At 30.0% G+C, this 22,455-nt stretch overlaps 7 protein-coding genes across 7 annotated transcripts; 2 read left to right on the top strand and 5 right to left on the bottom strand.

Moving 5' to 3' along the window:
- Positions 1-3,207: 3,207 nt before the first annotated feature.
- OCT59_000464 (uncharacterized protein) lies at positions 3,208-4,200 on the top strand (the record flags this gene model as incomplete). The annotated part of the gene is made up of 6 exons (XM_025329901.2): positions 3,208-3,298; positions 3,362-3,441; positions 3,529-3,660; positions 3,751-3,838; positions 3,910-3,993; positions 4,073-4,200. 6 exons carry the CDS (start codon positions 3,208-3,210, stop codon positions 4,198-4,200), a joined length of 603 nt encoding a protein of 200 aa, XP_025189319.1.
- A 1,498-nt stretch (positions 4,201-5,698) lies between these two features.
- Positions 5,699-5,914, bottom strand: OCT59_000465 (uncharacterized protein; the record flags this gene model as incomplete). The annotated part of the gene is made up of 1 exon (XM_066138853.1): positions 5,699-5,914. The coding sequence occupies one exon, from the start codon at positions 5,912-5,914 to the stop codon at positions 5,699-5,701; it is 216 nt and encodes a 71-aa protein (XP_065988309.1).
- A 1,004-nt stretch (positions 5,915-6,918) lies between these two features.
- Positions 6,919-7,639, top strand: OCT59_000466 (uncharacterized protein; the record flags this gene model as incomplete). Its single annotated transcript, XM_066138854.1, has 3 exons — positions 6,919-6,924; positions 7,143-7,150; positions 7,222-7,639. 3 exons carry the CDS (start codon positions 6,919-6,921, stop codon positions 7,637-7,639), a joined length of 432 nt encoding a protein of 143 aa, XP_065988310.1.
- A 5,502-nt stretch (positions 7,640-13,141) lies between these two features.
- On the bottom strand, positions 13,142-13,420 carry OCT59_000467 (uncharacterized protein; the record flags this gene model as incomplete). The annotated part of the gene is made up of 2 exons (XM_066138855.1): positions 13,142-13,307; positions 13,371-13,420. The coding sequence occupies 2 exons, from the start codon at positions 13,418-13,420 to the stop codon at positions 13,142-13,144; spliced, it is 216 nt and encodes a 71-aa protein (XP_065988311.1).
- Positions 13,421-15,888: 2,468 nt separating this feature from the next.
- On the bottom strand, positions 15,889-17,070 carry OCT59_000468 (uncharacterized protein; the record flags this gene model as incomplete). Its single annotated transcript, XM_025309800.2, has 2 exons — positions 15,889-16,853; positions 16,932-17,070. 2 exons carry the CDS (start codon positions 17,068-17,070, stop codon positions 15,889-15,891), a joined length of 1,104 nt encoding a protein of 367 aa, XP_025189322.2.
- A 1,412-nt stretch (positions 17,071-18,482) lies between these two features.
- Positions 18,483-18,752, bottom strand: OCT59_000469 (uncharacterized protein; the record flags this gene model as incomplete). The annotated part of the gene is made up of 1 exon (XM_066138856.1): positions 18,483-18,752. One exon carries the CDS (start codon positions 18,750-18,752, stop codon positions 18,483-18,485), a length of 270 nt encoding a protein of 89 aa, XP_065988312.1.
- Positions 18,753-20,358: 1,606 nt separating this feature from the next.
- OCT59_000470 (uncharacterized protein) lies at positions 20,359-21,809 on the bottom strand. The gene is made up of 3 exons (XM_066138857.1): positions 21,590-21,809; positions 21,389-21,460; positions 20,359-21,315 (listed from the first exon to the last, which is right to left on the bottom strand). Exons 1-3 carry the CDS (start codon positions 21,712-21,714, stop codon positions 20,634-20,636), a joined length of 879 nt encoding a protein of 292 aa, XP_065988313.1. The 5' UTR covers positions 21,715-21,809; the 3' UTR covers positions 20,359-20,633.
- Between the last annotated feature and the right edge of the window lie 646 nt (positions 21,810-22,455).

The following is a 22,455-nucleotide window of genomic DNA, read 5'->3' on the forward strand; positions in this document are numbered from 1 at the left end:
TTTTATGGCATAATTTTATTAATGTTGAAGCTAATAATGTGAATTAGAATCCAATTGTATATAAAATAGGGATATGTAAGATAATGAAATTTTGAAAATACTTCTATAATATGTAACTTTTGAAAAATTTTAATATAAATTTTAAGAAACTCAAATATGAGTTGTATTAGTATGATATTATTTAGAATTCTGATAAGAATACACAAATTATAAAAAGAAAATGAATAATACAAAAGAATATAATAGAGAAAACAAGAAAAGCAAGCAAAGATTTTTAGTGATATTAAACATGATTATTTTTTAGTTGAAAAAAGTATCTATTAATCAGTTATCTAAATAATTTACCATAATACCACCAATTTTTTAATTAAAATTTCATTTCATATAACTGGTAATATTTAAAGAAATGTAAAAAAAATAATTTTGGAAAGCAAAAAGAAAAACTAAATCTTTTATATAAATATAAATAGTGATACTAGTGATGAATAATATTAAGTAAATCATATATTAAGGGTAGATTTTTATAAACTAATAGCATTCAAAAAAATTCTTTGATCATATAATCTGTTTTATTTATTACATCACACTTCTATTTGAGTTTACTGTTTAAATTAATCTAAGAGACTTAGTTTTTTTTTAAGTAGATGAATTATTATATTTTATTTAGTACACTTTAAATTTTTCAATTACATATCAATATATAATGCCAATAAAATTTAAAGAATTTTCTGGATGCTATTGAAATAGTTTAGATTTTTGGTTGATTACACTAAAATTGATCAGAAGTTTTAGAAGTAAGTCTTTTAATTTTTATAAAATATTATACTTTCTGAATTTGCCATACTATTATTCATAGCAGTATTATAAAATTTTCTTTTAATAATTACTTTATAACCTTCTTGTTTATTTATTTTTATGCAATTTCTTTGTTAATCCTTTCTCTTTCCATATATATAGCTTTATAACTTTTATTTAATATAATGCTATATTATTCTACTGACTATTTTCATTTGCAATATTATAAGCTATTTTATATTGTATACTTTTCTTATATTTTTTTAAAGTTCAATGGAATTTAAATTATCATAAAATACAGATTTATTCATAAAAATCTCTATATTTTCAATAATGAAATTTAGTATGCAAAAAGTATTTACATATCCAAAATTTGTCTTAATTTTGGAATATTATTTGCAGCAAAAACTTTTAGAATCTTTGTGGAAATAATGTTTATAAAGGAATATATGGAGTTCTTTTTCAATTAAGTTATAGAATATTTTTACTATAGAAGGCATAATAAATTATGATAATTTTGGCCAACACTATTCCATAATTTTGGTCAAGTTATTGTGATCCAAATTTGATAAAAAAAGGGATATATAGTAAGTTAAAAAAAAACTGAAAATAATTGCATTTTTAATAGGTATTTTTCTTCAGAAATATTATATATAATTATAGAAAATGGATATCTTATTATAGGATTTCAAACAATATTGATACAACAACTTACATGAGAGTTTATCAAAAGTTGCGTATTATAGAGGTATTTTCAGATCGAAGTCATATTTTTTTTTTGTGGAACAGGTATCGCCAAAAAAGGACATGACCTGCATAGATGACATCACGTGATCGGATGAAATAACGGATTGGAGCCTTCAATCAGTCATCTGAACTTTACAGATTAACTTTAGCAGTAGCGTAGTTTTACTGTTGGAGTAGTTCTTAATTGGGAGACTAGGTCCTGCCTGCGGGATGTTAAATACATATAATAGTTAGTTTTTACTACTTGTAGTTCTTGCTTCTATTAAAAGTTTTTTTTGTAATACTTGTCTACTGAAATAAAAAAAAAAAAAAAATCTGAGCTTTACAGAATGAGCAGAATGAGCGCAATTGACCAATTAAGTAGACTACTGTGTCTAATGCAATACGATACTCCAACCGAATAATTTTAAAATGTTAACCGTAGAAGTCAGCACGAAAGCCAGCTTAACGTTCAATTAAAATTTTAATTATCATTTAATTACGTGAATCGATTTCAAAAAAAAAAAAAATACTGTATTATCCTGAAAGGAAAAACTCATTTCTCTTAAAAACCATAAATGATAATATTGAGCAATTTTCTTTTCAATGTAAGAGAAAAGTGTTACAATGTGGTTAAACCATCATTTTCAAACATGTGAATGTGATGATCCTAGCAAAGATAGTCGGACAATAATTCTTCATTTATCGTGCTGCATTAGCAAGAACTTAAAGGAGTAATCTTGTAGTCAAGAGCCAAAGTTATAGCATGACGAAATATTTTTAAATAAAATTCGGGGCAAAAAAACCAGTCAAAGGCTTCTGGCCAACCGTTTGGTGACTGACCACCCGACCGTGATCGTTGCATCAACACTATCTCTTTGTTAGGAAACCAAAAAAAAAAATAAATCAATTTTGTAATAATATAAACAAGAAATCAAATGAGAATAATCATCACGATGTAATAAAAAGTACGTAATTGAAAATTTGAAATCATTGTATTACAAGAGCCTCATGATACAGCTAGCGAGGCATAAAATTGTTAATAAAAAAATGAGAAATTCGTGTTACACATGATAAAAATTTTAAATTAAAAAAATTTTATTATTTTACTTTTTTTGGTATTTTTTTTCTTTAGATTTTTCTCAATGAAATTAAAAACTCGTTGATAAACTTGTTCGGCGTATTAAAACTTTTTAGAGATATTAACCTTTACACAACATGTGACCATGATTGTTTAAAAGATTATCATTCTCTGCACGTTAGACAAAATCAAAATTAGATTATTCTTTGGAAATTCTTAAAAGTTCCTAATTTGGATTTATGTAAATTTTTATCAATCAACATAATGTTCAGGCGCAATTATACGATTTATAGAAATTATCTAAATAATAAATTATTTCAAGCTCTTATTTAGAAATTGAAGAATTCAAAGCCCGGCTTCAATGATATTGGCTCATTGTAGAACTATGTTCGGATGTTCGATGTTTTAATTCCGTTGTAATAAACCTCGTGAATCAAATCTTGTGTCGCCCTTTCTTCTGTATAATACATATGAACTTGCATTTTCTTTAAAAGCTCATATTTTTGAACCAGAGAATTGAAATTGTGTTATATTACTTCTATACAATATTTCTTTAAACAAGAATTATCTTCTCTTTTGTGTTTACTGTTTTAACAGCAAATAAAATGTCTAAAAATACTTTTTTTCTTTTTCGATTATTCGTTCTCCTTATTTGTGTGTTCCAAGTTTATGGTCAAATTTCTGATCAATTACCTCGTAAGTTGGGTGCAAATAAAATCCTCATTCATTCCACTTCTAAATGAATTTTTTTAATATTAGAGGGATGGATTCGCGCCGGAAGTAAACCAGATGAATATCAAATGGGAGTCGATTCTGCAATATTTCATGGAACAGCAGCTGTAAGGACTTTAAAGCGAATATAATTTTTTTCTTAAAAATTTTATCTTCAGGCAACATATTTATAAGAGTTCCATTTTTTTGAATAGGTTGGAAGTAGTGGTTTTATAAAATCACTCTCAGGAGTGAACTATAGTGAATTTGGTACTTTGATGCAAAGGTTCACTCCAAAAGAATTTAAAGGAAACCGAGTTCAACTTTCATGTTTCATAAAATATGAAGTAAGAATTCTAATATTAATTTATTTATTTTTTTAAAAACAAATCGATAATCTTATGTTTATTGTTTATTATCTATTATTTTTGTTTTAGAATATCTTAGGGAATGCTGGTTTGTGGATGCGAGTCGATACCCCAAAGGAACAGACTCTCGATAATATGCTTGATCGACCAATCAAAGGTAAAATATCGTTGTTATATAACAGATAATGTATAATTACCCTAATTTATTTATTTATTTATTTTTAACAGGTACTGATAATTGGACAGAATTTACAAATGTTTTAGATGTTCCTAAAGACGCGGAAAGAATTGCCTTTGGTATTTTATTAAAAGGTTAGTCTCTTAAAATAAAAAGTTAATTATAATAAATATACACTAATATATTTAAAACCTTTCACCAATACTATTTTAGGTGACGGTCATGCTTGGCTTGATGATTGTAAATTCGAAATCGTAGATAAATCTGTTCCATTAACTCCGCACTTAACTGCATCTGCACCTGAAAAACAATTGGATCATCCAATAAATCTTTCTTTCTAAAACTTGAAACTTTTTAGTACATTTTTAAAATAATTAAAGAACTAAACTTAATTCATATAATATATATTTTAGTTGAATTTTTAAATTAAATCATACAAATAAATATTAAAGTCATATTTAAAAAATTAACAATTACTTGCACGATCAGTATAACGAATAGTTTATTTTATTAACTTAAAATTCAATAGATTGGAACACTTGATGCACTCGTTGTTATTTCAGACGAACTTATAAAATATGATCAATCCTTTGAATCGACAGCTTTCAAGATTGTTGATATTTTACGCACCCTTTTACAAGGCGACAAGTTTATTATATGTTGAATTGTATCGTACAAAAACTCTTTCTTTCACTTCTTTTACTTTCATAGTAAAATAATATTTTAATAAAAGAGTAGCAATAAAACATTATAAAAATATACTGCTAAAATACATACGAGTTATCAGGAAAAGAGTCCTGATGAGACTGTTAGCACTTTGTCGGATAACTCAAAAACATAAATTAACATATTTAATAACCGATAACGCTAATTCTCGCACGCAAGACTTAAAAATGGTGTCCAAGAAGAAACAGAGAAAATTTTCGCAAAAGGCCTCGCAAAGAAGCTCCCACCAAAATAGTATATGTGGGTAATATGAACTGACTTTACACTCATGAACAGAATTAAATTAATTACAAATATTAAAAAAAAGGCTGTTTAAAAGGAATGGTGGAGTTAAATGGCATAAGGTAAAATTGGTTACAAAATATTTCGAATTTTTAACTTTGCGGTGAGTTTATATTACTTTCACCATTATTAGCTTAAACTTTAGATTAAACTTATGAATTTAGTAAATTTAATTTCTTTTAGGTCATTGTATTTGAAAACTTCAACGTATTAAAAAAATGCAAGAGGTTGCAAGAGAGATTGTCTGAAGAAAGGCGATTAATTTCAATGATATTTTATTATAAACAATTTGACATTACTATTTAATTTCAGAGTTCGATTTTATAATTAATTTTTATATATCAAATTTCGTCACAATTATTAATTAATGCAAATATGCAAATTGAAAGGATGTAATAAGACCACCCATCAAAAATTTTACTATCACGTGACTTTTGGCCCGCATTACGCCATTATGGCATTATGTACTAACGTGTAAAAATAAACAGTGACGAATAACCCACTCGAAAAAACAAGTCCCTCAGATAAATATAGTTTGCGTGAATAGTAGAGGGTGTGATGCCTGTAATGAATATTTTCCACTGTCTCGTGATAGTGAAATTTGATTGGGAAAATACCATTTGTCAGCAACTTTTGGCGAAAAAAAATTTTGATCTGTACACATTAACATAAAGTAAACACTATTATGTATACGAAACTAGCATAAATTATTATTTTGACCACATTTCATTTGATTTTACATAGTGATAAAATTCCCGAAATACTGTATATCAGATTTAACACAATGGCGCACCGTGAAACTTCACCCATAAAAAAATTAACTACAAGTTCTTACAAATGTAGTAAGTCTCTAACATCTAAAAATTTAACCGGATTAACCGGCTCATGTAAATACGCTAATTGGTCTGTAACGTCATTGCCAATAAGGGCATCTTCCACCTGATCACCGGGATATTCTTCCCAGACTTGAATTTTGGCTGGAACCCATTTAGTCCAATTGGTATCATCACCGATGGAAACCATAAATACATCAGACATACCAATCATTAGGGCCGTTAAAATAATAGATAAAATAATTCTCCTAAACATATAGTCTAATACATATTCAAACCTTATAGTCATCGCCATTGTTTACACGTCGAACGGTTACCATTCTTGCCGGTGGACTACGTGGCAATTTTGTGTATTTGTACAGCACCAGGCATAGTTTTGAATATGGAGTTCAATTTATCATCGTCATACTTTTGCCCATAGTACTCTATTATTCTTTGATTATGTACTGTCACCCAATCGTTTTCGCGTCCAGAAAACTCACCCTTGTCAAGTGCATTGTAGAAAAATAGGAGGTTAAGCCCAACCTCTAAATCAAACTCTTCATCGGATTTGGACCCAACCTTAGTGATGCTATTGAAGGCGCTCCTTCTAAGATATTCCGGCATCGAATAGGGCCACCTAAAGTTCTGGCTCATTCGAGCTATGGCGTATTGCCACTGTGCTATTCAAGAATATAAAGAAACTATTTATTACCAAGAAACCTTTGTACTTGACCAGGCACTTTCTCGTACGTGAAAAGAGTTTGTAGCATTTCACATTTGTTTTAAAAGTGCCCATTACTTTAGCTAAAATACGAGACATCGATGTTAATATAAATAATTTTTACAGGATACGTGTTTATTATATTTATTAGTAAAGAAATATATCCAACAGACGGGATCCAAATGGGTGAGAGTACGCAAAGAATGCAAATTATAAAAAGAAAAGCGAGTAATATGAAGGGATATAATAGAGAAAACAAGAAAAGCAAGCAAAGGTTTTTAGTGACGTTAAACATGATTATTTTTTGGTTTGGAAAGAGTGCCTATCGATCAGTTGTCTACCCAATTTTATAATTAAAATTTCACCCCACGTCCCCACGTGACCGGCGTGACCGGCGTGTTTTATATAGATTTTAAATCAGGTTGGTTACGTTTACACAAACGATTATCTTTGCACATCTTAAATTTCAATGAATTTCTTTAAATTAAAATTTTGTTTTCCTTGACTCATCAGAAATGAAAGTAAAATTTGTTTATCGAGAACTTAAATTGGAAAATCTTGATAAGAAGCAAATACGTTTTCAAATAGAACCAAATTTTTTAAACTTTTTTCTTTTAAAACATTGAGCTCGACAGAAATTTCATTTATTTTTATAATTATTTAAAAAAAAAAAGTTAAATTTAAAACTGGCAACGTTTATAAATGAGTGCAAAATTTGGAAATTATTAGTTCCTGTTAGTTGCATTGGTATGTAACGCTAAAATATTTTAATATTTATTATTTCTTAATGAAATTTATTATACTTTTATAAATTATAGTCTGTGGTCTGGCTATAATTCCGTTTACCGTCGTTCCTACGTGTTAGCAATTGGTGGTTCTGTCTTTATTGAAGCTGGTGCTGTTGAAATTTTTGCTTTCTCTTTAGAAAACCATCATGGTGTGAATTCTGAAAAAAACTGGGTATATGGTCTCATTATAACTGATGTAAGCTTCCTCACTATCAGTTGCGTAAAGCAGCTTATTTTAGTTGCTACTCGATTAGAGAAACACTTTTTGGATGCCTCGAAACATGACATATCAGCCTTGTTAAGTACCAGCTCAGCAGATGTCACAACGGGAACCAATTGTTGTTTCAACATTCTTTGGTGGTCTATCTACCTACAGAATATTATATGGATCTGGAAATTTGATGAAAAGACTATTGGAATATTTGGATACATAAAAAAAAATTGTTAGCTATTACCAACTTATCCCAATTGACACAAAGGTTCTGATGGCGAAAATAGTACAATGACGAGTACTCAAACTGATAATTTTGCAGAGGTCTCGGAATCAATGAAGGAACAAGAATTTATTCTACGAGAGATTCCATTGAAACTTTTTGATCTCAAAAACTACCTTTGACGAACACGAACATGTGTTTCAACGTATGCTTACGTTTATTCAGAAACCGATACGTCAATTGTTTCTTCATCAAATGCTTTGATTAGTCTACAAGTGAAAATTTTCATACTCCTCAGTCCAATCCAATTGGCCTGTTACGAGTAACCAATGTAATCACAATTATGACCGACAAATTTAACAATCTGAGACAATAAGTGAAAGAACATACGTTTATCGGTCGAACTTCATCCAATAATATGCTTAATATGGACGAACAACTTTCCTAATAAAGCCAAGGTTATGGGGGTTCATCGGAGCATAAAATTCTGGATGTACTATAGACATTCACAGCCTCTTATTTGATTGGGGTATTACCTAACCGAAGGACAACTACTGGACAACTAGCAAAATCTTTATTGCCAGTCGGTGTGATGATGTGCGTTCTAACAGAACACGATTTGATACTACTGGATTGTTGTGATATTGTAGATTCTGCTACTGGTAATCTTGAAACCTGCCTCAATATTAGTTTTATTAATTTCAATTATAAAATATTCCTTAATAAGTAATAATCGACGCGTTCTTTTTTGATAACTTTCAGGGTACCTACTTGAATTCTTTGCTTATATGGCTTCCAGTCATCTGGTTATTCATATTTCAGTTCCTAAAGAAACGGAAAGTGATTAGTCCGTGTTTCGGAACAACCCACTAGTTATATTCATGCTAAATTGATTTGGCCAGTTCAAGTGCGCGGCTCTAAGCGAAGCATTTGAAATATCCAAAATCAATTTGTTTTCTTCGCGGACCAATATGGTAAATCCTGATGAAGATGATAAAATTACATTCACACAAGGATTTCAAAACTATTTACCTGATAATATACTTCCACAAAGCGTCACCGACTTTATTAATCATGATATAATTGACAAAAAAAACGGATGTATATATTACCTCAGTAAATATGCTTGTTGAAAATGTAAGAACAAATATAAAAGTATTTCATTATTTCATTAAAATGTTTTATGTTTAATATAACTTATCAATTTTAAATTAGTCTATAATCCAAGGTTCAGCATTGGAGACCGGTATGTGAAGATTTTAAGAAGCGAATGAATATTGAAAAGGACAAGCCTGATGACAAAAATCCTATTATTGGTTTCGGAATAAATATTGAAATTGCCAGTGTCTTCTTGAAAGGTAATAAAGATAGTTAATTTTTTTTCGCTAATATAGGCAAAAATATTCCAAATATTATGGATTAGTTCGATAACAGAATTGAAATATTCCAATTGGAGAATGTATCTATTGTCATCAAAAAAATAAACCAGTTAAATTAGTAGAATGTCATCAATGCTATCAACAAAAAAAACCAATGACTCTTTCAAAGATTGAAAATATTCCAATTGGAAAATACATGGACAAAAGACAATTTGATTTCTTGGAGATATCATGGCCTAACGTCGATTTTAGAATCTTCTACTTAAGAAGTTCTTTTTTGAACATACTGTATATGGATAAAGCTCATCAAGATATATAATATACTCGATCTTTTAAACACATCTATCATTTATAATACCTATTGGCACTGCTGAAATTTTCGATCATTCGTCAGCTCTTACGGTTTCAAGTTAAGAACATGTTTGAGCAGCAAATATTGGTACTGCCTTGAAACATCATCCAATGGGTTCAATATCATTTTCACGTTCTAACTTTGTTGAGACGAAACCTTATCTTCCAGTGAGAATTTGTCTCCCATAGAACAACTAAACTTCATTAAATGAGGATAAATATACCTGCTTGTCTATTATGGAATTACCGGATACTCAAAAAAGTGTATTTGCGAGACTGCGGGGTAACAACAATGGAAAAATATTTAGAGATGAGAATATTGTTAGCAAACAATTAAGGTCTTGTCAAGTTCTATTTCACTTTCATCAGCAACACAGAATCTTTCTCAGCCCCGGTTGAGCACCATCAATTTATTCCTGTTAGTTCCGCTTTAGTACGCTTGAACACCAAATATTGCTTTTATTATTTCTAAGCAGATCTTGGGCGAGGGTAATAAATTAATTAATCTCTTTTTCCCGAACCCTCTATTGAGCTACCATGAAACAGTTCGTGGTTTTTATTTTTATAACGAATTGCCAGCCTTTAAGATGATGAATGCACTCGCAATCTCATAGAAAGTACACTTCGTTGGGCGTTAATTTTTAAAAAACTTTCCGTGGAATGAAACATGTGATTCATACGCAATTCTACCTTAGTCTTTGCCGAAAGTATCATGCAAAAACGCCAAACTGCGGAATAAAGGAAAAAGAAACCTTATCGTCTTCTAGACAACCATTGACTTCAATATAGAGAAAAGAAAGGTTGAATATGAAGGAGACTTTGATGTGGTCCGCATGACATTACTCTCACAGAAATCTCTCAACTCTACTTAAAAGGACTTTTGTGTGGTCTGGAATCTCAAGATCTCTAGACCTACCTTAATCAAATATAGTCCGACGTTATGTCGACAATTTATTGTTTGCTCTACATAATTCTCAAATTCGGGTTTTATCTTTGGTTGTGATTTCCATTATTGGTCGAAATATTTCGAGTCATATTCTTTCAAGCGATGAATATTTGCATAAAAGCTTTTTGGAAACGTTAATTAGGAAAGAAGGAACTTGCAGTTGCAGCAAGTCAATTATTCATAATACGCAGGCGTTTATAAGAATGTTTGATCGATTTTATTGGATTATAGCAAAAAAGAATGAATTTTGAAAATGTCACAGGTCCCTCTATTATTGTGGTTCACGAGACTACATAACATCTGGTTGTATGCATTCGCTTATTTCCTCTGATAACATGCTTTCCTCAGAAATTCTGGTAGATGAAATGATTCACCCTGAACCTTGTAGTCATAACTTCCATCCCATACATTCTATCTTATAATATTTCAAAAATTGGTTCTAATAAGTCTTTAAACGTACTTGACGTGAAATGATGCATTAATTCTTGGAATGTAGTGACTAGTGATGTCTTACTCAATGGATCAAAAATGTTGTTTTAATTTGCGATGAAAATAGAATTAATGGGTTAAATTTCGTGTTGTAAGGTAGATAGTAGTATTATAGTTGATGTTTCTGAAATTATTATTCAAGAGTTGCGTGATCGATTTGAATCTAGAAAATGTGGGCTATTAAGCTGAAAAAGCAGAAGAGATTTGAAAAACATTGGAAGAGCAAAGATCAATATTCAAGCAATGATAGAGGCTAGATTAAAGAGATTTAGCTATAATTAGTTCTTGAACACGATATTTAAATAACAATTTTTTTTTTAGTACAAAATAAGTGTTAGTGTATTTATTGAAAATTTTACACACACAAATTAAAATAAAATCCAGATTGTGTGCAATCTTTTATTGCATATATTTGCATTATTTTGATTTTTGAAATTTTTTTTTTCCTTGTTAAACTAAAAACATTTTCTTTTGATATAATATATTTTCATTATAGTAGTATATTGCATTTAAAATTTTAATGGTTTCTTTGGCTCGTGTGCATATACTAGTTGATCAGTAACATCATTATCTATAAGGACTTGCTCACCGGGAATCCGGTTTATCATCCCAGAGTAAAAATTTTAGATAAATAAAATCCATTATTTTTTGTTTCTCCTATTTGTAAATATAAGTAGATAAAATAGACAAGTACACATATTTTTGCTATAATTTAAATTAAGCAACTAAGTAATTGAAAAGGATTCTTGGCAAGCACTCGCCTGTATCCACCACGCACTCATACTTTTTATTATTCACGTTGACATAAAAATCATATACTGTACAAACAAGCCAGGATCATTGGGTCTTCTAATACAAACTCTAACCTTTATTTACGGCACTGGGTTGGTGTAACGATAAAGTAATAACGAATTGTTAATTCTATTCGTTATCCTCGTCAAAATAACTGTATGATCACGAATAGAGTGACCCTCAAAGTAATTATGGCATTGCCTCCTATAGTCCTATATCTAATTAGTATAAATAGTTACCATTTTTTCCAATTTTTTTTAGATAATTCCATTGAAAGATTAATACATAAATTTACCTAATTAACGTAAGAGTGCAATCATCTGGCCAATTCGAAGCAGCATTAAATATATTTAGGTTGAGAATATTATTTAGAATTATAAATAATTATAAATAAATGGATAATTTGAAACTTCATATTGATGCTAAATAGTAAAATTAAAAAAAATTTACAATCAAGTAATATTTAAACCTTGTAGTCATTCCTATCTTTAATACACTGAAAAATCACCATCTTTGCTGCTTACTATAAATCATATGATTAATCAATAAATCACATGATCTGTGTAGACTGGCGTCTGGCGATATGTCGCTATAGCGATAAATGACAATTTTCTTTATTTATTTATTTGTGATATTATTTTATGGTAATAAAATTTTTTTTGATAGCTTTCATAGTACTTTTTTTTTATCATACTGTAGTAAATAAATTATTAATAAATAGTCACGCTTATCATTTTTGTTACTAAACATATTGCACAGGCTTTCGGCATTCTTATCTCCAATCTAAATAAATATAAATCAGTACTAATCAAAAATTTATCATGGGTAGTCTTTTTTTTTATGTTATATATTGAATATATATTTTCTACATTTAGTTGACTTCAAAAACAATAACTTTTATTAATTTTCATATATAGTATTAATCTTCAAAAATCAAAATAATATGCTTCTATTTTTATTTTTCAATGGCAAAATAAAACAATTCAATATTGTTATTATATAAAGAATTAGATGATTTTTTTTTTAACCATGGCGCGATGTGTAGTGTTGGATTGCTATGCCTCGCATATATCCTATTTTTGGCTGTTCTTACAACTATAATATATATATTTGTTTTATAAGTGTCGACTGATTCATTCAGCTGATTCTTATAGAGAATACTATAAGACCAAACGTGATATATAATTGGTTACTCAATTACTCATGTATAATCAATCAATTTTTATTAATGTTCAACATTATACAGCCATATCATCTGAAAGCGAGAAATTGACTAATCGAGCTCCCACATGAATAGTATTTTATCTTAAATGAACAGCATCATCCGCAAGTGATTGGCAAGTCTAACGCTTATTTAATATAAACCTTATACTCTAATAGTGTGGTGTTCGGACTTCTTCTGATTCTGTACCAGGTTATACATCAATGGCTTGTGGTGTTGCTGTAGGAGTTGATGTTGAAGGTGACGTGAAAGTGTCCAATATAAAACTATATAATGTCAAAATACTTTCATGAGAGATAATAACATGATTGTAGACAATTCAATGTCAACACTCTGGTCAATTCCTTCGAATTTTGACTGGTGATTTTGGATTAACTTTAAAATATTTAACGTGAACAAGATCTTTAGAATCTTCAGACTGAGCATTGCCATATCCCTCAGAAGAAGCTATATGTTTAAATTCTGAAGCGTTAACTGAAATTTTATCCTCAATACAAGTACAACTTCAGCCGAATGATCGAAGAACATAATTCAGCCCAAAATGTTCCAAGACTATATCAACCAACGCAACTTCTGGTTTATGCGGATCTGGATCTGCTTTTTTTAAGGTAGCCATTCTAGGAATAAAATTATCGGGAGCTTTGGCGTAAATTTTACACCCCTTGTACCCCACGATTTGCCAACATGCACAGCTTATCTAATAAAATATACTGCTTATTTGATATGACCCCTTCTTTTCAAGTGAAAAAATTGCGCTAAAAGTAAAATTCGATGAACATGCTAAACTGATATGTTGTAAACTTATACTAACGGAGTAATGGTATATCTACCGTTTATTATCTAGATTGGCTGATATGCAATAAAGAATATTCGAGATCTGTAAAAATAGTAGATGATAAATCACCCATGCTGGATTACGTACTGCTAATTCCTATTCAAAAAACGGATTAATGTGTGATTAACCTATACACGTAATTTTATGGCAAGCCGTTCAAGTCAAAAGTCCGCCGCTATTGCAGCAGGTACCTGTTGCTTTCGCGGCAGGTACCTGCTAGATTTGCAGCAGGTATCTGCTGGATTCACGGCAGATACCTGCTAGAATTGCGGCAGATACCTGCTAGATTTGCGGCAGGTACCTGCTGAATTAGCGGCAGGTACCTGCTGAACTTGCGGCAGGTACCTGACAGGTTACAAATATGGTATTTTATTTTTTCTGGGTCAAAAAGATTTTTTTAATTTCCATTTATAGTAATCTACCGAATTATTGGATCCAAGTTAGTTTATTTCTTTTTTCAGAAGTGATCTTCATCTCATAATTCGGCCCATTACTTTAAATTTTGCTAAAATTAATGATATATAAGGAATCTATATTTGATTAATTATAAATAAATTTTTGAAAAGATCGTTTAATTGAAAAAGATTACTGCAGAATACATTTTACAATAAGCTTAAAAATCAAACTATAAAAGTTATATTATTTATTTTTTATATACTATTATTTTTATTGAAGTTTTGCTTTATATATCATTATTAGTTGAATTTATAAGAGTTATGACAATGGGATTGATATAAAATGAGTCTTTGTCATATTCACACATCTGCTCATAATTGTTTTAGATTTCCTGCCCAAATTCAAAATAAAAATAAATAGTTTATTTATGATTTTTAGCAAATCAACAGACATTTCTATAAAAAAAATATACATATAATGAGCTATCAATAAAGTTAAATTTACTGGAGTTGCTTTTTTTTAAAAAAAAAAATATTCCCTATATGTAAATTTTTGTTCATTAGTTCTTTTAATGGTTTTGCAAAGATTTCATAATTTAAAATTTTTTTTCTAAATGATCAGAGATTTCCAGCCATAATCCACATATAAGAAAGTTTTTGTGATATTGGTTTAAAATTAAAAGAATAATATTAATGATAGTGGCATCAATAAATTTAAACCAATATAGTTAAATTGGATATATAAATAATAATATTCTGGTAGTGTATTTTGTTATACTAATCATTTAATCAAATTGTAAATTTTAAAATTATTTAAATTGATTTTTATATTGCTCATTTGAATTTAAAAATTTTATAATAATTTATTAGTATTAATTCTTTCATTTATAATTTTTTTATACTTAAAAGTTGAGTTTCAAGTTATTTTTTACATTAAACCTTATTTTAAAAAATACTTTGAATTTACAATATAAATTAAAACTATTAAAGATTTTAGTATTGATTATACGATTAATTCTAGCCAAATTTATAGTGATGGGCAGAATTATGAGATGAAAATCACTTCTGAAAAAAGAAATAAACTAACTTGGATCCAATAATTTGGTAGATTACTATAAATGGAAATCAAAAAAATTTTTTTGACCCAGAAAAAATAAAATACCATATTTGTAACCTGTCAGGTACCTGCTGCAAGTTCAGCAGGTACCTGCCGCAAATCTAGCAGGTACCTGCCGCAAATCTAGCAGGTACCTGCCGCAAATCTAGCAGGTACCTGCCGCAAATCTATCAGGTATCTGCCGCAATTCTAGCAGGTATCTGCTGCAATTCTAGCAGGTACCTGCCGTGAATCCAGCAGATACCTGCCACAAATCTAGCAGGTACCTGCCGCAATAGCAGCGGACTTTTGACTTGAACGGCTTGCCATATAATTTGAATGTGCTAACGTCAGTAGGATAATAAAAATTTACCAGATCTGTAAATCATAGGTTCTAATCGCTCAATTTCCATTTTTGATTCTTTTTAATGACGCCCTGTGCCCTGTCTTACGATCCGTGAGATCAGGAATATGTTTTTTTATTAGTAATTCAAAACTGTGATTAGTGAAATAAGACATACCAGAACTTTCGGGAAAGTGTATGTTGAAAACATTAAAATATATTAAGAATTTATGTTTTTTTTATTGCAAATTGCATTTATCTACATTTGTTACATTTTAAAAGTATTTACTATTTTATATTCTAAATGTTTTACTATATTAATGCTACAACTTTTCGTACTATTAAATGATATATTTATAATCTCTTTCGTCTATTTTCATTACATTTTGTTTATTATATTTGCTATTATAACCAACTAGATTTTATTCTTTTTATAAATGATGATTCCTACTATGCGTAAATCAACTGCACTAGTTAATCTACTTGATTTGAGTGCTAACTGATTCTTATTGATGTCTGCCTTGGGTGTCTCATATTTATTCCTAATCATTCGAATATAATTGGTGGCTTGAGGGTCATATATAAAATCGTACACATCAGCCTCACATTTACAAAAGTTACGAGATTTACGCACTACATCCTTCCACCTTTTATTGCCACTACTAAGATCAAGGTGTTGATAATCTTTTAATAAAGATTTTGGAATATCGTAAATAATTATCGCACATGGTGAGCCAATAAATTTTTGTATTCCAAAATCAATTACCGACTTAAATTCATCATTGAGATAAAATGATGTCGTTCGACCACCAAAATCTTGTTTTATCTGACCTACTACCAAGCTGATGCCATCAGTAAAAATACTTTCGGTACTAATCAAGTCCGTGGTATGGTAATACCAGGTGCTTTTATCATTAAATTGATTAAGATCTGTTTCAAGGAGGAGATTAAGTTCATTGCCTTTGTCACTAGTATTACTAACGGATATAGTAACAATTATTGGCGTGTTTTTAAAAACATCAACTCTATTCTCACTTGCATTTTCAACAAAAGAGATAAACTCATTTGAAGCTTGATTAGTGAATTGGTATATTGCCCAATTAATCCAGTAATTGGGTGTTTGTGCTTTTAGATATTCTTCAGATACTCCGTTAACAATGAAATTGGCACTTTTTAGAGAAAAGGATTCCATTAACCAAGCATCTGGCGAGTAGTCTTCATTCCAAGAGTCTGTTACTGTTTCGGATGCGTAAGCAAGAAGCCAGTATTCAATTGTCTGCGTCAATAAAAATTCATTTGAGATGGATGACATCCAGTTGAGAAACTTCTCACGACTAAAACCAAACTTTTGTGCTTGGTCCACGAGCTCAGTGATCCCTTCTAGATGCGATATATTGTGTTAGAAACTTCTGTTTCATCCACATGAAATTTTAAATTTTTCAGCTGAAAATGAATTACCTGTTATAGTCTCCCCAGTAGTAACGGCTCCTGTATCAAGTTCAGTAACGGATCCTGTATCAGTAACAGATCCTGTATCGACGAAATTATAGGTAACGGTTTCTGTAAACAAAGAGTTTAGATTTAAAGCAATAGACATTAAAGGAGAGTTAAGAAATAAGATTTTTTTATTTTTTTTTGCAAAAATAGATATATATATACAAAAGAAACTTCATTGATTAAATTACGCCAGAATGATTAATCATATCCAAACTTTAAAAGCCCAATTTTTTAATGATGTGAATCTGATCAAAGTTCACATGATATCAATTGATCAGGACAAATTGTTAGTCATCCGCCAAATACAATACATCAATACTTCACATCACTAAATTAATTCCACTTGATTTTTTAGTATATTCACGCGAGGATTCATATATCGTGGCGTCTCTTGGAATTTAAGGTGTATATCATCCTTTTGCAAATCTAACAGAAATTATGAGGTCTCTGATTGATTATATATGGACGAACTAAATGTGAGTAAGGAATAAGAATCGTACTGTAAGATAGGTATTATGACCACATAACTTTACCTGTAAAATATTTATACACCTCACTTAAACTGAAGTATAATGAAAACGGGTGCTCATTCCTTAGCGAAGTTCACGGTCGCCAAGAATTTCAGTCATACAGCATGTGGATCATGAGATACAGTAGTTCTTTCAACGATAATTTATTATTTTTAGAAGCATTTAAGAGAAGTGAGGGATAGGGTAGCAAATTGAGTATCCAAGATAACTAAATCCCTAATTACTTTGTTCCATATGTGCGTATTATTACATAAATCAAATTAACGAATTGAATCGTAAAAAATAAAGTGATCTATTCTCCCCTATTTTAGTTCGAACATATTACCCATATTACCAAACAACACTCTTGTTATCAACAGTCGATTAATAATCTTTCAGAATGCTTCTAGGAATCACTCAATGAAGCATGGCACTTAATTTCGATCACGAATCATATGACCAATTGATCATCTAAGTGGGATATATTACTGAGGGTGCGACGTTTTAAAACTATTGCATATTCCAGTATTCGTGGATGAGATGCTCAAATAATATTGAGCAACAGTTACTTTTGAGTTTAGAATGTCCATTCTCTTTCTCCAACTAGTTAATTTTCTTTGGTTACGCCGTTACGGATATCCTGGACTTGTCTGGATTAAAGTTTCGTGAAAACATAATTTGCGCCTAATGCAGTCACTTTTCATCTATTGTGAAATTTTTTAACCATCTCCCCACCACCCGAAGAGGTATCTCCTGTGAAAGAGGATGAAGAAGTAGATATAACAGAAAGATCCTGATTATTAGAGGAAAGAATTTTTTCTCCCTGCAAAGGATTTTCTTTCGAAAAACTAGTTGGAGTGATTACCTGTGTTATGTGACAAATTGTTCATTTCTGCGAAGTGATGATGATCCCCAAATGGCCGACTGTTTCTCATGGACTATCTGTTGACCAATATTTGTATCGTGACATGTATTAGTTGTTTTGTTGCTGTAGCTAACAGTTTCAGGTTGAATATACAGCTAGCACTCTTAATGTCCGTAGTACTGTGAATCTGAGGGGACCATGAAGAGATGTATTAGATGGAACACAATCTATTTTCGTGTCCTCGTTTGCTTCTGCTAAAGAATTGTCATCGTGTTCTGTAACCGGAAATCTGTTAACGAACAAGTCGTTTCTATGGACATCAACTGCCGTGCCTAAGGACTGACTAAGAGGAGATATTTTCTTGTGAAGGGACTGCTTATAATTAGTGTACCTATGATTCGGATACATTGAGTAGGATTGAGAAACCAATCTCTCTAGGCAGGCGTAATTGAACTTTATGTGCAAAAATTTTTGTTTCACTATAGTCGGCTACGTAAAAGGAGACAGATTGTATATGGTAACTGTAAGACCAAATGTCAAGAGTATTGCGTCCACATTCTTCCATGATCCTTGAGACTCTTAGGTGTATCTCTTCGGTCACTGAAACTAGCGTGGAACTCTTCAACGATCACATTCCTTGGAATCTTGGACCGTGACGAAAAATCTACTAAATCTACTTGTATTTTTGATGACTGGAGCAAATACCCCATAAAATATTTTTCAGAAAAATGATCACGTGTCTGAGTTTCTTAGAAAAATGATCATTTATTGGAGTTTTTTTCCAGTAGGGATATTCAAGTACAGTTCCATTATGCTCCCAAAATTCTTCACGGAAATCATACACTCTATAGCCGCGGGTATTATTGTCTTGCACTATCAACTTTGTGGACAACTCCTCGTAAAGATCAGTAAACAGTTTTTTCTACTCCGGTCATCTTTTTTATATTAATCCCATTTTTTCAAATAGATGAGAAAAAAAATTTGACCGTATAAGATAGTAAAAACGGACATAGAGGATTATAGAACATCAGTCCCGTTCTTGCCAGCCACCGAAGAAACAATTTACGTGGTTCTTAAACCTTCAAGTTCTGGAAGTATTCAAAGTACATTGATATAAAAATAAATCCGTTTTCCGTAGTTAATATGAACATATGATAGTTTGTCGATAAATGCACCCACTTGAAAGTCTCGACACTATGGTGATGTAGTAGCACCATTGCTACTGAAATAGTAACTCGCTCTCTCATTGCTTGCCCTTATTTGTCAACTAATGCTCAAACTGTTCGAAAACAAAAAAATGTTACTATGTATTATCCTTTCTCGAAAATTTTGTGCCATGTCAAAGATATCATCATCCTTTGTGGAATGCTTTGTAACAGTTCTTTAAAATTAATAAAAGACAAACACAATAAATGCAATAGCAAATAATACATACTGATTTGTGCGTGAATAAAAAATATGTCTGCATCAGTTATCGCAAGCAATGGCCGGGAGAGATATTTTCTTATGGCGATTCATTTGAACAGGTGTTGTATTTTAAACCAAGTAAAATACGTTAAAATAAATTTACGGATATTACGAATGGTACACTGGTTTTAAATGTCACTTATTCTGTCTTTAAAGAATCTCCGATTAACGTAACACTACTGAAACGAAGATAATCTCTATCGCAATGTGTCTTTCGTAGTATGTTCGACATATTTTCTTTTTGCAAAGACTTTTTTACAATATAAATAATAACTCACAAGTATTTCCTAAGTTAGGGCCTATAAAAAAAATTTTTTAGAAAATTGATCACATCGGAGTTTTTTTGCTAGAAAAATGATTATTTATCGGAATTTTCCCCGGAAAATTTTTTAGCGAGAGAATAAGTAAAAAGATATCAATAACCTATCCCGGAGAAATTTTATTCCAGGTGTCATAGTAATGCGTTCGTCATTTTTATGAAATATTCGTTATACAAGTACACATGTTTAAATGTTGCTAATTCCTACAATCCTACATGATCGTATATATTATATTATAATTAAGATTGTATTGGGATACAATACTGGTCAAGTTCTTTATGTTGTATCTGTAAACATGTTATTGAGAATAAGAAACAGAGATTAAAAAATAGTTACAAAATTTTAAAAAGAACTTGCGAATCGAATCATTAACGCAAAAGGTTCTGATTTTACATCAGTTGAATTGACGAGTCATTAAAAGAATTTACACGATTTTAAATTTTTTAAATTAGTTAAAAAATACAAATAAATATAATAACCCTCTAGTTTAATTCCTATAAATTTAATGATATATCATAACTATTCCACTAACAAACATAATAAATAAAGTTACACCAATCATTTTATAAATATATATATGTCCAATGTATAAAGTTATACCGGAACTCATGGAAATTGGTGTTGGTAATGATTTGGGTGTAATATTATCTGCAAGAGAATTGGTGGTTGAAGACGTTCCAGAAGGAGTATTAATATTTGAAGATGTGAAAGTAACTATACTATCATTATTATTTTGCGGATTATTATTATTTATAACTTCTTTTGGATTATTATCTTGAGAATTCGTTGAATTATTATCAAATAGAGCTTCTTTTGGATTGTTATCACTGAGAGTATTTGTTGGAGTTTTGCCACTTTGACTATTTGTTGGATTGTTACCACCTTGATCGTTTGTTGGATTTTTGCCACCTTGACTATTTGTTGGATTGTTACCACCTTGATCATTTGTTGGATTTTTGCCACCTTGATCATTTGTTGGATTTTTGCCACCTTGACTATTTATTGGAGTTTTGCCACTTTGACTATTTGTTGGATTGTTACCACCTTGATCGTTTGTTGGATTGTTACCACCTTGATCATTTGTTGGATTTTTGCCACCTTGATCATTTGTTGGATTTTTGCCATTTTGACTATTTGTTGGATTTTTGCCGCTTTGGTCATTTGTTGGATTATTTGTTGAACCCCTTGTAAAACAAAAATATATATTTGGATAAATCAAAATAAAGAAAGAGAAGAGAATATAAAGGAGGTACTTACGTAGGAGTATTGTTTTTAGGTAAAAAGGTATGATCGGAACCTCCAGTAGGAGATGGTGATCCGGTTCCACCTCTTGAATTTTTTTTTTTTTTAAAAAAAATATAATATAACAAAATAAAATAAAATATCAAATTTTTTTAGTAGGAAAAATTAATTTTTACAAAACAAAAATATATATATATTCATCTTAATTTTGCTTACGGATTTGTAGATGGATCGTTTTCGTTTTCATTTTCGTCATTCACATCATCTTTATGATGATGAGAGACTACCAATAAAAATGAATTTAAAATTAAAAAACAAATTAAAAATTTAAAATATCTCATTATTTATTATTTATTATTTTTCCTTTTTTTTTTCTTAAAAAATAATAATAATAATAATAATCATAATAAAGAAGAGAAAAAAGGTAATTTAATACCAATTCAATCTTATTAATCTTGTTTTTTATTTATTATTATTACCATTTGTGGCTTGATATAAATCTATAATAAACCATTTACGGAAATTTGTTGTGGCTTTTATAATGTTCCGTGATTTAAAATAAAAATATATATATAATTTAACCAAGCCTTCGATAAAATTATGTAATTATGTGTGTAAGGCTTAGCAATATATTTTTACCGAAAATCCCAGTTTTCATAGATCAAGATTATTTTGATATAATTCGGATGATTTAATTATATATATTTTTGCTTATGAGAAATATATATCACAATTTGCGGTTATTTTACGAGTGAACGCAAAAATCTTTCTTTTGAAGGGACTTAATCTAGTAAAATTAGCTTTCGATATAACGAATCCTCCAGTTTTCACCTTAAATTCGTGTGAGAATACTACTGTATAATGAAGAACTTTAAAAGAATTTAATTGGTTCATTATTTATAACGATAAAATTTCGAGTCGATGTATAATTTCTAGCGACATAAATTTGCGTCTTATAGTGACAGCCAACGAAAATATATCAAAATTATAACCAGGCTAAACCCAAATAATACATGTAATATATAGAATTAATAGGAACAAATGCTATTATGTATTTGCTATACTACAGGTAGAAAATGTAG

The sequence above is a fragment of the Rhizophagus irregularis genome, chromosome 1, assembly GCF_026210795.1.
Source record: "Rhizophagus irregularis chromosome 1, complete sequence".
Lineage (NCBI taxonomy): Eukaryota > Fungi > Glomeromycota > Glomeromycetes > Glomerales > Glomeraceae > Rhizophagus > Rhizophagus irregularis.